Raw genomic sequence first — 16,460 nt, forward strand, 5'->3', positions numbered from 1 at the left:
GACAATGCTGTACAAATTTATAGTTTTTTCTCGAGATAAGTAGAAAGGTGGTGAAATTTGATTTGAAGCAGTGTTTTGTTGTAATCTTAGCAACAGGTATGACGTTTCTGTTGGGTTTTTTAGCGTTGGTCATTTCGGCCATTTTATGCAATGGTCAGAACATATGGAAGACCAAACTGGACAACTGTCATTTGTTTAAGAACGGTCATCCTTGTCGATGTCTCGGAGGCGCCAACAGCGGCGACCCGAGGAGATTGACCTGCAACGCCTTCGAGAGTGTGCAAAGTTTGGTCAGTGCTTTGGACGTTGTTAGAGGTCAAACATTCTTTACTATTGACATCAGCGATGGTCACTTGATACCCTATCCAGATAACTTGTTTAAGGTACTGTAAATTTACTCCTGTTTTATTTTAAAGCAACTGTCGGCTCTATCATTGCCACTTGTATTATGATAAGGCCCTTATTATTAGAGATGGTTTTGAATCTATCCGATTCTTCGAAAAAAGCGACTTTACTGGAGAGAGTGGTGCCATCTATTAATGGTGAAATAAGCTAAAACTCAAAATAGCGAAACAATAACGTCGTCAGAGAATCATTTATAATTATTATAACAACTTATACTCTACTTAGTGGACTTTAACATAAATTGGTTAATTGACAAATTTACAAGCCAACCAATCAACGCGAGGGGTACGTTTATGTCCCGCCTTTTGTGTCAAAATGTAGCTTAAGTATCTTGTTTTAATTTCGACGCTAGCGACATCTGTTGAAAAAAGATCTAGTTCACGTAGAGCCGAGAGTTGCTTTAAATGCTTATCCTTAATTGTATTTTTTAAACCACTTAGCATTGCCAGATTCTGAAAATGAAATTATCGCCCAAAGTCACCAAATAATCTATTTCTGGAAAAAATTATCGTATTATTAAACATTTGCTGTAAATTGAAATTTGGAGGGGAATATTAGTGAAAATTATTATTTATAATAAATCAAATATTTAACAACGATTAAATCAAGTGGGGAAACTTTTAAAAATTATATTAATAGTTACAATTTTATCTGGTTTTCGACTAAATTTGAAAATTATCGTACGGCTAAAAAATTGCTTGGAAAATATGAAAATGTAAGATCATTATCGTACGTCTGGCAACGCTGAAACAACAATAATGTTATTGTTATTCGCTTTTGGCATGTACCTTCTCTGGTTCCCGCTGAAGTTAAAAACTTGTTGAGGTTAAACAGGGTTCGTACACGACCAGGAATACCTGGAAAACCTGGAAAAGTCAGGGAATTGGAAAATGTTTCCAAAAGGTCAGGGAAAAGCCAGGGAATTGGAAAATGTTTCCAAAAGGTCAGGGAAAAGTCAGGAAATTTGAAAATGATTCCCAATGGTCAGGGAGAAAGTTAGGGAAATTTAAAATGGTCCGAAATAGTAAGGGAATTTTAAAATGATCCCAAAAACAAATCGGGCAAATAAATTTTTGAAAAATGTATTAAAAATACATAAATAACATTTTTCAAGATTTTACCTCAAAACATAAATTTATTCTACAAAAATGGTCAGGGAAATTTGGCAATTTAGTCAGGAAAACCTGGAAATGTCAGGGAATTTACCCTGTTAAAGGTAATAGTGAGGGTAGGGAGCTGTTGACTCGCGTGGCATGCAGGGCTTGCCCCCACCCTCCTACGCGTTGTAACCCGGCCATCTGAATTAATGGCTTTAAAAGTCGCTTGATGACTTAGGCCTAAGGTAGTGCCTTGGGTTTTACAAAAAAATAAAAAAGAAATAAATATACAAATATTGCAGGGCGAAATACGTATATAATATAATGCTATATAATATTATACAATGGTTTATATACAGGGTCTTTTTTTTTGCTCGGAAAAGTGTTTTTTTTCAAAAACTATTTATAGTACCGATTTCAAATTTGGAAGGTCAATTCTCTATACCGGGGGACTTCAGTTTGAGAAATTTGAGCGTTTTCGGTAATGTTTTTCATCAATTTTGAAAAATTATTTTTCGACCACTAGGTGCGAGATAAAAAATTTCTATTATAAAGTTGTAGGCCGTCATCGAAAACCCTTAAAAATTGTTCACTCGACGAAAAACAACTTATTTATCAGTGAAAATTCGAGCTTGAAAAATTTACAAGTTGGTGAAGCCAAATTACGATTGTTTGAAACGATAATTGAAAAGGGAACAAGTCTAATACAAACGTAGTAGAGTTTTCACACTTGAAAAAATGTACACGTTTGGTTTTTAAATGCAGATATTTTATTCACATAAATTTTTACAAAACATTTTCAATAATATCACCATTGGCTGCAACACAGGTTTGTGCGCGGACAATTAAGTTCTCAAACGCTTTCTCTACCATTTCTGGTGTGACGTCTCGGCAAGCACTGATTATTCGTCTAATGAGTTCCTCCCTAGTTTCAATGGGCGTGGCGTATACCTTTGCTTTAACGAATCCCCAGAGAAAATAATCCAGCGGTGTTAGGTCAGGTGACCTTGCTGGCCAATGCACTGGACCATTTCTCCCTATCCACCTTTCAGGAAACTCGTTGTTGAGGTGCTCAGTTACTTGCCGGGAAAAATGCGGAGTGGCGCCATCTTGCTGAAACCACAACTGACGTCTTTCAGCCAATGGAAGGTCGTCGATTGCGTCACTCAGTTCGTTCTGTAGAAAATGTAAATACCTTTGGCCGTTGAGGTTCGTCGGCAGGAAAAAGGGACCAATCAAACGGTTTCCAACAAGTCCAACCCAAACATTGACCCGTTCAAATTGAACCTGGTGATGATATTCAAAACCCCAATGTGGGTTGATGTCAGACCAAAGATGGCTGTTTTGATGATTAAAGGGCCCATCTCTAGAAAATGACGCTTCGTCGGAGAACAAAACATGGCGCAAAAATTGTCTATCTTCTTGGACAGCATAACGTCTTTGATGGTCTCCGTCAATTAGTCCTTGGTGGAGCGTAGCTCTGTATGGGTGATAGCGATTCTTACGAAGAATTTTCCACACACGATTTGCAGAACAACCCAAATCAGCAGCGGCGTTAGCGCAACTGTGACGAGGATATGCCACAAAGTACGCGAGTACATTGTTCTCGAAGTCTAAATCCGGTTGACCCAATCCGCGAAACCTAGGTTGCAAGTGACCAAATTGATTGAAATCGTGAATTGCTCGTCTTACTGTATTTACAGATGGTGCTCCATTTGGATGTCTTTCTGCGAAGATTTCAGTCACTCTTCTAAGGTTTTGCGCTGCTTCTCCATAGTAAATGGCAACTATCTCGGTACGCTCAGCTACTGAATAACGAGGCGTTGTTCGAAATATTATCAAACACTGATAATAATCTCCCAAAGTTTTCCTTTAAATACCCAATGCATGTTTAGGATTGACCTATAGCCTCGTGTTTTTTAAATCCGGTCGTTTTTTTAACCAAAGTTTCAACTGGATTAGGTAATTCGGTTTCAATTATCGTTTCAAACAATCGTAATTTGGCTTCACCAACTTGTAAATTTTTCAAGCTCGAATTTTCACTGATAAATAAATTGTTTTTCGTCGAGTGAACAATTTTTAAGGGTTTTCGATGACGGCCTACAACTTTATAATAGAAATTTTTTATCTCGCACCTAGTGGTCGAAAAATAATTTTTCAAAATTGGTGAAAAACATTACCGAAAACGCTCAAATTTCTCAAACTGATGTCCCCCGGTATAGAGAATTGACCTTCCAAATTTGAAATCGGTACTATAAATAGTTTTTGAAAAAAAACACTTTTCCGAGCAAAAAAAAAGACCCTGTATAAGTAAATGCCCTTGCGTAGTTTAATTTTTACATACTAAATTGGTAAACCGTGGGCCCGGAATTATCGGTCTAGCAGGGCCCTGGTCAGCACTCTTAGGCCCTAGAAGGTATCGCTATATATTGAGTTCTAATTCGCTGATTCAAACGGGCAAAGGTGCACTTTTATGACCTATTTTTTTATTTGTATATTCTAGCTGTTACTTCATAGTTTTACTTATTAATTTAAATAGTTAAATAAATTTCAAGTTTAATTTTTTTAAATTTAATCAAAGTTAAATATTATGTAATACTATGTCATAAGGTATTTAAAGAAAATATTTTAGATTTGATGGCATAGTTGAATACTTATCTTGTAAAAGAGATTTTGGTTTACTTCTAATTAAAAAATTGAATTTTCAGGGAATCGAAACTGTCAGTCTGACCCTGGAACGAATTAACGTGGACCACACTTTTCACTTGGACAAAGAAATAGCTTTGGAAAACAGCGTTCAATCCTTGGCATTGAAGTCGGTGGAAGGACTGCAGCATTTGGACTGGTTCCGGGCCTTCGCGGGTTTCTGGACGCTGTTCCAGTTGACCATCGACCGAAGCCCCTTCCCGGCCTTGCCCATGACGGCCAATTTCGCGGGTGGCCATGGATCCTACTTAAAGTCTTTCCAACTGACCAATAGCAACGTCAGTTGTCTGGACGATCTTTCGATGGCCACTTTCACCGAATTGTCCATCTTGGACCTTAGTCGCAACAAACTGACCAAACTCAGGAGGGAGGCACTGCCCGTTTGCAAACGACAGGTCAAGAATGGAGAGACGTGCATCAAATTGAAGGTGCTAGATTTGAGGTATAACAGGGGGGACAATCTATCGATGAAATTGACCCTTCAATGGTGGCGCCATCTAATGAGGTTTTTCTGAAACTTGGTTTTCTGATAGTAGATTTCCCGTTAGTCACCGAAATTGCGCAGTTGGTTCAGTGTCGTATTCATCTGCAAGTGTTTTACCCCCGTTTGAATATTTGTTCAGATTGCACCAGGAATGCTAGCAAAGAAGATAACATAGTGACACTTATCTGGCGAACCCGCAAGCCTAGTTAATTGTTTTAATAATAATAAATAATCGATTTATCGATTAACTGTTTAAACAAACCATGGAATTCGGTCTAATAACGATATCTTGTTGATTGCGTAACTATCCCATGCATAATATTGTTATATTTTGAAATATACTGTCATCATGTAGCCTACTTCAGCTATATATAGAAAAAATAAGTTTGCGCTTTGTACAATCTTAATACGACTGAACATAAGTAAACAGATTTTAAACCGAAGAAAAGTCCCAGTGAATTAATTAATTCTTCGTTTCTACAGGTACAACGAAATCAGTCACCTGCCCGATAATCTCTTCGACAATTTCGCACTTCTGAGTAAAGTATTCTTGGCCGGAAACCGACTGACCACTTTCAATCAAGCGGTCATTTTGTCCCTTCCCAAACCGATCACAAGCATTTTTATTGACATTTCCGGTAATGAAAATTTTCAATTGAATACGTGACTTCTTGTCATTGCACCAAAGATAATATAACTACGTACCCTAGATTCGAAATCAAGCTGGTTGCACGTAAACGCAGGCTCTTACTGAGTTCCCGGCGGAAGTCGGAAAAAACTGCCTTCATGGGGCTGGCAGGGCTACCGACATCTAGTTAAAACTTAAAGTTTTAGTGAAAATTGCGCCGTGGTTTTTGACTCGCGGTTTTCAAGATACCAGATATTTTTGCGTTATATTGTTTTAAAACAATAATGGATCATGCCTGTAGCTCTAAAAATGTTTCTCAACGAAAGAAAACTAAAGGTGACTAATATAATTTTGGGTTATCTCTTGAAATTCCTTATTTCTCACCCTGCCTATGGAGCCCGATTTTTCCGACTTCCGGCGCGAACTCAGTAAAAGCCATAGATATAGGAAACGTATATAAATATCTAGATAAAATATTTCAAAGGGAGTGAATACGGAGGTGACAGCTAGCAGAAACGCGTAATTTCTGCAGGCTATCCCTAAAAAGCGCTATCTATCGGTAAGAAAGCTCGTGATATCGTCGCGAGAGCCAATGCCTCCCTGCTTAAAAATTATTCTAAATGTCACCAACAGATGGTGTCTAAAGACTACGGCCTGCGGAAAGGTCAAGCGCTTAGTACTAAAATGCTAAGAGAGCTCGCGCTCTTGGTCACGTGCGTTCCTCGGTGTCTGCTAGGTGTCAATTCCGTATTTTATGTTAGGCTTAGACGCCCCGAAATTTATCTAGACCTTTATATAAATTTCTTATATCTATGGTAAAAGCCTCACGAGAAAACGCGCTATCGAGAAACGCCGTGATTTCGAATCTAGGGTACGTAGTTTTATTATCTTTGATTGCACTGTTTGTTTTCCTGATAAAGACTGCGTTCATTTTTTAAACAACGACCTCTCAATTAATTTTATGCGTGGCTTGAAATAGTTCAGCCAAAGCCTACGGATGAATTCATGCGCTCTTCGGTTGGAGAGCTGGGATTGTAGAAGTTAAAACAAGAAAGTCATTATTACTTTTCTTAAAGATGTCATTTGTAAATATTACATCCCGTTGGGATATAGGGATATTTAAATCATATTTTGAAAAAAATCGACATTAGCAAGGTAGCTAAATGAATAAGGTTGGGTCAAATTTTACCCAATACTATGGTCACTATTGCACCTATCCAAAAAGTTGAGCAAACCTTAAAATACCCAAATTGGGCAAAAAGTATTACCCAAATGTGGGTCAATCTAAAATTAACCAAAATTTTGGGTACTAAAATATTAACCCAAAAAATGGTTATTATTCAAAATAGCCCAAATTTTAAAGTTAAATTGTTAATTTAACCCAAATATCTTGGTAGTTTAAAATACCCAAATATATGGGTCGATTGAAAAAGTTGAAAAATTATAAGAGCGAAATATATATTTAACCCAACCATTTTTAGAGTGTACTTCTGTCCTAAGTTAAAAACTAATAAATAACTAATAACTAATATTTTAATTTCATCGCAGATAACCCAATAAATTGCGATTGCCATTCTCTGCAGTGGATTCTGAATAACAACGACCAAATCAGAATCTATGGTTCATGCGAAAAATATCCCGAAGACTCGTTGATCAAAGCTTTACGGACAATAGAAAAATGTTAGACATTTCATTTGACAAAAGTCTCTTTTACTTAAAATTAATTTACAAAAAATGCATTTATAAATAATTTTTTTCCATTGTTTTATAAATTAAGTTACTTAAGTTCTAGTTAAATTAAAATAATTCATTTAAAAAAAATAGTTGCTTATATTATTATATAAATATATATTAATTTTCTTTATTTAGCTGTAGTTACCAGGGTTGGCTGATTTATATCAATTTGATTTAAATTATGATTCAAATCTAGATTTAACTAGACATTTAAACAAAAATTGATTTAAAAATTGACAAAATGTGTATGGTTTTGAGTAGTGCTCGGCATTCGATTAATTTTTATCCATGAATAAAATAAGCTCGGCGATATTTAAATAATATTTATTTAAATGAGCAATAGTTGAATAAAAATTGTAAAATGTTTAAATAATCGAAAGTGAATAAGCCTATTATTTAAATAAAACAAACAATTATTTAAATAAATGCCACTTTTATTCAAATAAATGCTTGGTTGCGTAAAAAAACATAATTAAATAAGTTAAAATGATATTCTTTTTACCAACGTTTTTTAAATAAATCGGAAAATTTGTGGATAATGAATAAACAATTCCGAGCACTAGTTTTGAGTTGGTTCTTCATGCTTAACATTTCTTAAAAGAATAACTATTGCGGGTGAAATAAAAATAGCCCCAGGTTTTGAATACTTCATTTAATCCACTCGGTTCGAGTTAATTCGGTTATGTAGATTTGAAGTTTGGAAAGATTACATTTGGTGATTATGGAAACGCCCTTTCTAGATTTGGGATTGCCCCCTCCCGGTCGCCTGTCCACTATCATCTGACCTCGGGTCAATTTCCCGGTCACTTCCACGTCGACCCACGTCTTCAGTTCCTCCAGGACCAGAGTGGGGTAGAGAACCAGAGCCACAGCCGAAAGGTCAGCCAAGGGTATGCCCTGGGGGTACAACTCGGGCCATTCCTTGTCGAAGGCGAATCTGGTGACGTCACCGATGATCTTAGCCGCTTTGCTTGGATATTTGATCCAGGTCGAGAACCAATCCTTCAAAAATGATCATTGAAACGACTCAAACGGTTGTCAAAAGCGTTTCTATTAATTACCCATTCAACCGCTTGTCGAAAACATAGTTCCCACGGAATGATGGTCGTTGGACATTTGAAGTCTACGATGACCCTCTGGGCTGCTTCAGGGTCACAGTAAAAGTTGAACTCGCCACTGACCGTTATGTTACCTATCCCTGAAACGTAAATAATATTGAACTAGGATTTAGTTGAATCACGCGATACTACTACTGGATCGATCGACACATTTGGATCCGCCATTTTCCAAGATGGCGTCCGATTTAAACTAATCAACACAATACAGTTATCGCTTAAGGGATATATTTTGTATCCGCCATTTTCCAAGATGGCATCCGATTTAAACTAATCAAAACAATACAGTTATCACTTAAGAAGTATAATTGGTATCCGCCATTTTTCAAGATGGCGTCGGATTTAAACTAACGAACACAAAACAGTTATCGCTTAAGGGATATAATTTGAATCCAACATTTTCCAAGATGGCGTTGGATTTAAACTAACGAACACAAAACAGTTATCGCTTAAGGGATATATTTTGTATCCGCCATTTTTCAAGATGGAGCCGAAATTTAACAATTAAAATAATCTGCTAGGTACGTCCAACCTTGGATTAAAAATAGTAGTGCCTACCTGGATATATCCATCTAGCGCGAGGGATAATCTGTACACCGAGTTCGTGCGTTTAGCACTGTTAAAGGTACATATTTTCAAGAGTTCGCGAGTTCCATTTAGCACGGTCAAAGGTACGGCAGTGTACATCGAGTTCGCAAATTGTCTTACCCCTCGATCTAGCGTTCCGCGTGCATTTTCTAAGTGTTTGTTACGGGTTCTGCCTTGTAGAAGGCTAGGTGTTACGGGAGTTTCGGAAATTCTCCGCTAACTTGGCCTAAGCGGCGCTGCTGTCGCAAAAGCCATTTGCTTGTCAGGTTTTTTCCAAGTGATATATCCAGGTAGGAACTACTATTGTTAATCCAAGCATTCCAAGGTGCAACCAATACTAACAGTTTCACCCAAATTTACAAAATGGCGTCGGGTTTCAAACAAAAATTAAGTTTCAACCAACAGACACACAATTTAAGTATCAGGCTTTCTTGCTCCTAGTTAACTAGCAGACCTTACTTGCTCGGTGACCAGGATGTATCCAGCTCAACAGAGAATATGATTGGCACATCCTGTTCACCTCTTGATACCCTGAAGAAAAACCACGCCCTTCCTGTTTAAAGGAATTATAAGTCGTTATATGACTTGGGCCGTAGGTGGTGCCTGATTATTATTATTATTATTATTATTTTTAATCAGTTAGGCCAAAAGTGACATAATTATCAAAAGTGTGTCAATCGGACCTATTTCTGAATGAATGTTATGAGCGAAATACAAGTTGGGAGTGGAGAAGGGAAAGTATGCCTTGGGGAGGGAAGGAAGTTAAAACCTACAAATAACGCCTCGTAGTGAGGAACGGAGGAACTAAGTAGCACTGGTTAAAGGTAGTGTATTTTTTATTTTTCGTCGTTCTGTGGAGATGCTAATACCATAGACTAAAAAAGATCCAGAAAGGCGACAATAGTCTTTTATGTGGTCGATCTCGAGTCGAGCATTCATGAAACCTTTAGCATACGAAAGTACAGGGATTGTCACACTTTTGGTAATTATGTCACTTTTGGTTAGGCTAATACCCAAAACATCACCCTACGACCAAGTCATCTAGCGATATCTAGTGCCTTCAATTCAGGTATCCGGGTTACCATTCTGCCGGTAAGGGAGATGGTAAGCTCTCTTCCAGGAATCACGAAAACAAAGCAACATATTTTCCGTAAACCCGATAACATTCCTATTTTTAGAAAAATATTCCGAATTCGAACCCTCCACATTTCCGCCCATGACGAAAAGTTCCTTGAGGTTGGAGGAGAAGTCAGGGTCCAGTAGATGGGCCACGGCCAAATTGGTGCAGGGTCCCAGGGCGATCAAGGTGACCTGTCCTCGGTGGTCTCTGGCCAAGCGGACCAGGGCCGCGGGGGCTGGTTCCTTCTGGACGTGGTTGTCCTCTCCCGTCGGGTACTGCTCGGACACCCCTCCGAAGCCGTCGTCACCCCACCAATTTTCCTCCTCCAAATTGGACACGACCAACGGTTGACTGCAACCCACGAAAACTGGTATCTGCAGGAAGGAGAAACAAATTGTATTTTATTATTGTATTTCGAACGTAAGTTACCAATTTACTTTGCGAATAAATTTTAATTGTTTATGGTGTTGACAAATTGGGTCTAAATCTATTGTCATAAACTAAGCTTATCATCTTCATTCAAAATAACAATTTAGGGTAGTAGTAAATAATATCAACATGGTATATCTCCCGACGTAGAAATAATTACCTTTTTTATAATATCTAATACATAATAAAATATTTGATCTATAATATTTAATCTATAATATATTATATATAATATTTAATATATAATATATGATATATAATATTTAATCTATAATATATGATATATAATATTTAATCTATAATATATAATATTTAATATGATATATAATATTTAATCTATAATATATAATATTTAATCTATAATATATTATATATAATATTTAATCTATAATATATGATGTATAATATTTAATCTATATTATTATATGATATATAATATTCAACCTATAATATATGATAAATAATATTTATTATATATTATATGATTTATAACATTTAATCTATAATATATGATATATAATATTTAGCCTATAATATATGATATATAATAATTAATTTATAATATATGATATAATAATTAATTTATAATATATGATATAATAATTAATTTATAATATATGATATAATAATTAATTTATAATATATGATATAATAATTAATTTATAATATATGATATAATAATTAATTTATAATATATGATATAATAATTAATCTATAATATATGATATATAATATTTAATCCCTAATATATGATCTATAATATTTAATCTATAATATATAATATTTAATATGATATATAATATTTAATCTATAATATATAATATTTAATCTATAATATATTATATATAATATTTAATCTATAATATATGATGTATAATATTTAATCTATATTATTATATGATATATAATATTCAACCTATAATATATGATAAATAATATTTATTATATATTATATGATTTATAACATTTATTATATATTATATGATTTATAACATTTAATCTATAATATATGATATATAATATTTAGCCTATAATATATGATATATAATAATTAATTTATAATATATGATATAATAATTAATTTATAATATATGATATAATAATTAATTTATAATATATGATATAATAATTAATTTATAATATATGATATAATAATTAATTTATAATATATGATATAATAATTAATCTATAATATATGATATATAATATTTAATCCCTAATATATGATCTATAATATTTAATCTATAATATATAATATTTAATATGATATATAATATTTAATCTATAATATATAATATTTAATCTATAATATATTATATATAATATTTAATCTATAATATATGATGTATAATATTTAATCTATATTATTATATGATATATAATATTCAACCTATAATATATGATAAATAATATTTATTATATATTATATGATTTATAACATTTATTATATATTATATGATTTATAACATTTAATCTATAATATATGATATATAATATTTAGCCTATAATATATGATATATAATAATTAATTTATAATATATGATATAATAATTAATTTATAATATATGATATAATAATTAATTTATAATATATGATATAATAATTAATTTATAATATATGATATAATAATTAATCTATAATGAATGTTGTATAATATTTAAGTATTCTTTAAAAATATAATTAAAATAAATGGAAAAAAACCCGCCTTAAGTGTAGAGTATTGAAGAACCTACTTGTTTGCGGTTAGTGGCGTTGGTCAGTCTCAGGACGTTGTTGGCCGCGTTGGCCGCTGTAGTGTTTCCGAAGACGGAAGTGAAGGCGAGAATCTGCCAATCTTCGGGCCACAGCGCCAGCAAGATGGCCAGAGCGTCGTCAACCCCGCAATCCGTGTCCACGATCAACAACTTCTGGTCCATGTCTGCGTAGAGTCCTGCATCTTCGGTGTTTACAACCGCTTCATATCAGCCCCCGTCGCTGGGGTTCCATCTTTTAATCAAACCGTAGAAACGTTACGATTAGTTTTGCCAAAATCCTTCAACGCGATAATGTCCGTACAGGGTGATTGCATCTGCAGAAAATACATTAATAGCCATTTTAACTTTGACAAGGGTTTAAGTTTAAGAATTATCAGCTAGGCTAATACCCAAGGCACCACCTATGGCCCAAGTCATTCGGGTGGCCGGGTTACAACGCGTTGGAGGGTGGTGGCCAGCCCTACACGCCACGCGAGCAAACAGCTCAAAATCCTTACAATTACCGTTAATCTCAAATAATTACAATAAATAAATAAGTAAATAAATATATAAATAAATATATACATAAATATTAAATAAATATGTAAATAAATAAGTAACTAAATATGTAAATAAATAAGTAACTAAATATGTAAATAAATATGTAAATAAACAAGTAAAAAATAAATAATTAGATACATAAATAAATAAATAGGTAAGTAAGTAAATGAGTAAATGAGTAAATAAATAAGTAGATAAATAAGTAAGTAAATACATAAATAAGTAAATAAGTAAGTAAATAAATAAATAAGTAAATACAATAAATACTATAAATAAGTAAATACAATAAATACTATAAATAAGTAAATACAATAAATACAATAAATAAGTAAATACAATAAATAAGTAAATACATTAAATAAGTAAATACAATAAATAAGTAAATACAATAAATAAGTAAATACAATAAATAAGTAAATACAATAAATAAGTAAATACATTAAATAAGTAAATACAATAAATAAGTAAATACAATAAATAAGTAAATACAATAAATAAGTAAATACAATAAATAAGTAAATACAATAAATAAGTAAATACAATAAATAAGTAAATACAATAAATAAGTAAATACAATAAATAAGTAAATACAATAAATACAATAAATACTAAATTGGAGTATTCAATATTTTACGACCAGAAGTGCATAATATTTGTATTACGATGGAAGTATAAATCTAAGCCTTAAAGGGAGTATGAAGTACGATATTTATGGTAGATCAACGAATTTTCCATTTTTGCCACCAGGTTTATCTGATGCTAGTTACGTTAAAACAAAATCGTAAAGATACAAAATGAAAAATCACAGCGTACATTGAGATTTAAAGAATTCTAATTCGGGGGGGGGGGGGCACAATTGTCCAATTTCAAAAGTACGTTTCCGAAAAGCTCTACCTCTGCATTATTAGGTCTAACAAGCTTATTTACTCTATTTTGTAAATCAATTTATATACTTATGTTACGACCTACTTTTCAAGGGAATAAAACACCCTGTATACGTTGCAAACCTGATAGTTGAGGGTTTAGCCGTCAATGGTTACTTTACATTCGTCAATGACAGTCGGGGTACAAGTTAAGAATACTTTGGCAGTAGTGGAAAGTTATCTTAACCAAACGCCACTAAAGCACCTAGTAACCGTAGCCGTTCCCGTTGGTAACATGGAGATAGTTTAGCCTCTCACAAGGCGTATCTAGATCCGAATTGACTCGCGTATCAGGACGCGAAAGTGAAATAATATTCTGATTATTTTTCGTCAGCTGTTTGACGAAGATCCGCCCGCGAAGCTTATCTAAGGTTGTTTTCCTTTCGCGATTTTATTAGGTTGAGCTACATTTCGGTACCCAATGGGAAATCGTATTTAAAAATAGCTTAGTTTACTTTTGGGCCACGCTTGGAATTTATCTAGCTCATTTACTTCCAACAGTTCCTTCTTTAAATTCCTAGCTAAGCCGCCAAATCCCTTCGCGTAAGACTATATACCACTACTTCGGTAGGACTAGCAACTACGACTCTACTTTGGATTTTAAGATTTGCTTTTTTTTGGCAGTGATGCCAGATCGTGGAAATAAAGTTTCCTTTTCACCGCGTTAAAATTTCCCTTTTCGGACCTAAAATTCCCTAGTTATCCCAAACCAACGAAACATTCATATTAAGCGAGGGGCAGGTCACTTCCATTTTGGGTGCGTCTTAATCATAAAAAAATGATTTAATCAGGATAATCGTGATTAAATCAGGGTGATCCCAGATTAAAAAAATTAATCGAGATTTAAAATCTAATCACGATTTAATCAATCTAATCACAATTTAAACGTTATTTTATTATTAATATCCTTGGACTTATCTTCGGTTGAAACGCCAAGGAGAATGTCGTAGCAGACGACAGCTCCGACCCAAAAACGATACAACCGGAGAAAATAATATTTCGTTCACGAGATGGCGCTGCAGGTAGGTTAAACCAAGTGGTTCTGTGATTCTCGAGTCGGGGGAGATAAAACACGAAATTTGGTTGCTAATAATAAATCAAATACTGGAAATGTGAACATGAAATTTTTTGTATAACCATTTTCGGACGACCAATTTTAGGGTGGTGACAATTCCCCTTTAAAATTGCCAGAACTTCCAACGGTAGACCGGTTTCGCCAAATTTGGAGCTACCTCATCGGTACCGCGCAGGGAATCTGGCTTGCGACTATCTGACCCGAAAATTAAAGCTAACCCTAAACGTCGCAACGTCGAAGCGAATTTATTTTTACATCGAAACGTCGACGAATATAATCATCATTTCGAAGTTTACACTCGCGTTACTCTAAGTTTACACTCGCTTTACACGAAGTTTACTCTGGCTCTACTCAATTATTTTCCCTATACAAGGACTGCATACACTTTAGATGGACTGCAAAGTTTCAACATCTTATGATGGATGGATTCATGAAAGGATAATGTTTGAAATCAATTTTATGTGGTCAATTTTATTGGAATACCTGCCAAAAACAGGCTCATTTAAAAGGCCTCATCGGCGTTTTGAAAAAATCAGGCCGAGCTTTAGGTAGCTCGAGCCATGCATGACCTCCTTTCCGATATTACAATGAGCGCGTGCGGAGGTTCGCGCTGTAGCATAGCCAACGCGCACCTTTTTTCAGAAGACATTAAACTTTATTTAACGAAAAGATTTCTATTACTATATTACTACGATAAACATCATACTGGGTGGTATTTGACAAGGGCGTATCCAGGATCTTATTTCGGGTGGGATTTAAACTTTCAGCCCCATTTGAGACTTTAAAGTGTAATTGTAGATTTGCCCCCTCGATATTTAAATTATTGTCACTTTAACCACCCCATCTTGATCCGAAATTTTAGACATTTTTGTGAATGCCTCTATCATATTGTCTAATGAATGAATTAATAGTTAATTAATTAATTAATTATACTTGAAGTCGTGGATTGTTTTTAAGCTCTTTACGAGGTAAATCAGTACAATTTGTTCAGTTTTTCTTCTGTTATCTAGGGGGGCGCGACTCTTTTATGGCGGAGCTATCGGTTTCCACGATGCGAGGAAAGAGCCGTGTCCTTTATTTTCTTCACCTGCCGGAAGGAGTGAAAAGAGTCTCAACTCAACGCACGAAAATACCATCATTTCCTCTCCACCTTATTTCTCCACAAATAAAAGAAACGAATCAATTTGATGTATTTTCTATGTGCTCCTAGATTTTCAAAAATGTTATATCTATTGCACATGGAAATAACCGTTATGATACTTCTCTGATTTCTACCCTTGACTCCGCCGTTATGATACTTCTCAATCAGCCGGGCCCACCCCTGGTGAAGCACGGTATTCCAATAAAATTGACCACATAAAATTGATTTCAAACATTATCCTTTCATAAATCCATCCATCATAAGATGTTGAAACTTTGCAGTCCATCTATAGTGTAGGCAGTCCTTGTATAGGGAAAATAATGGAGTAGAGCCAGAGTAAACTTCGTGTAAAGCGAGTGTAAACTTCGAGTAACGCGAGTGTGTGAACTTCGAAATGATAATTATATTCGTCGACGTTTCGATGTAAAAATAAATTAGCTTCGGCATTGCGATGTAAAAATAAATGCGATTCGCGGTTTCGATGTAAAAATAAATGCGATTCACGGTTTCGATGTAAAAAAAATTCGATTTGGCGTTTCGACATATAAATTGGTTAATTTGAGAATTTTGTCCTGGATGGCATGCCATAGCGTTTTAATTCCATAAAAATAGTTGGTACCAATACCCACGCGTTTATAACAGCTTACGCTGGCTGACGAGACGAAAGCTCGCACCAAAATCGCTTATGTTCATGCGCGCAGAAATTAGAGAAAAATCTTGT

The 16,460-nt window shown here is 34.3% G+C and overlaps 2 protein-coding genes across 4 annotated transcripts; one reads left to right on the forward strand and one right to left on the reverse strand.

The window, feature by feature from the left end:
- Positions 1–58: 58 nt before the first annotated feature.
- Positions 59–7,119, forward strand: LOC149958947 (uncharacterized). Its single transcript, XM_090166310.1, has 4 exons — positions 59–383; positions 4,211–4,650; positions 5,176–5,330; positions 6,869–7,119. The coding sequence occupies exons 1-4, from the start codon at positions 99–101 to the stop codon at positions 7,003–7,005; spliced, it is 1,017 nt and encodes a 338-aa protein (XP_090022436.1). The 5' UTR covers positions 59–98; the 3' UTR covers positions 7,006–7,119.
- A 572-nt stretch (positions 7,120–7,691) lies between these two features.
- Positions 7,692–13,844, reverse strand: LOC149958948 (nucleoside hydrolase-like). 3 transcript variants are annotated; one of them, XM_090166307.1, is made up of 5 exons: positions 13,608–13,844; positions 12,040–12,374; positions 9,840–10,251; positions 8,116–8,252; positions 7,692–8,056 (listed from the first exon to the last, which is right to left on the reverse strand). In XM_090166307.1, the coding sequence occupies exons 2-5, from the start codon at positions 12,220–12,222 to the stop codon at positions 7,703–7,705; spliced, it is 1,086 nt and encodes a 361-aa protein (XP_090022433.1). In that variant the 5' UTR covers positions 12,223–12,374; positions 13,608–13,844; the 3' UTR covers positions 7,692–7,702. The 3 variants fall into 3 exon arrangements, with proteins under 3 accessions (XP_090022433.1, XP_090022434.1, XP_090022435.1); XM_090166308.1 differs by having other exon boundaries at positions 12,040–12,292; positions 13,570–13,844; XM_090166309.1 differs by lacking the exon at positions 13,608–13,844 and having other exon boundaries at positions 9,957–10,251; positions 12,040–12,368.
- Between the last annotated feature and the right edge of the window lie 2,616 nt (positions 13,845–16,460).

This window comes from Leiobunum rupestre, chromosome 2 (genome assembly GCF_980474605.1).
Source record: "Leiobunum rupestre chromosome 2, qqLeiRupe1.1.hap1, whole genome shotgun sequence".
In the NCBI taxonomy this organism is placed as follows: Eukaryota; Metazoa; Arthropoda; class Arachnida; order Opiliones; family Sclerosomatidae; genus Leiobunum; species Leiobunum rupestre.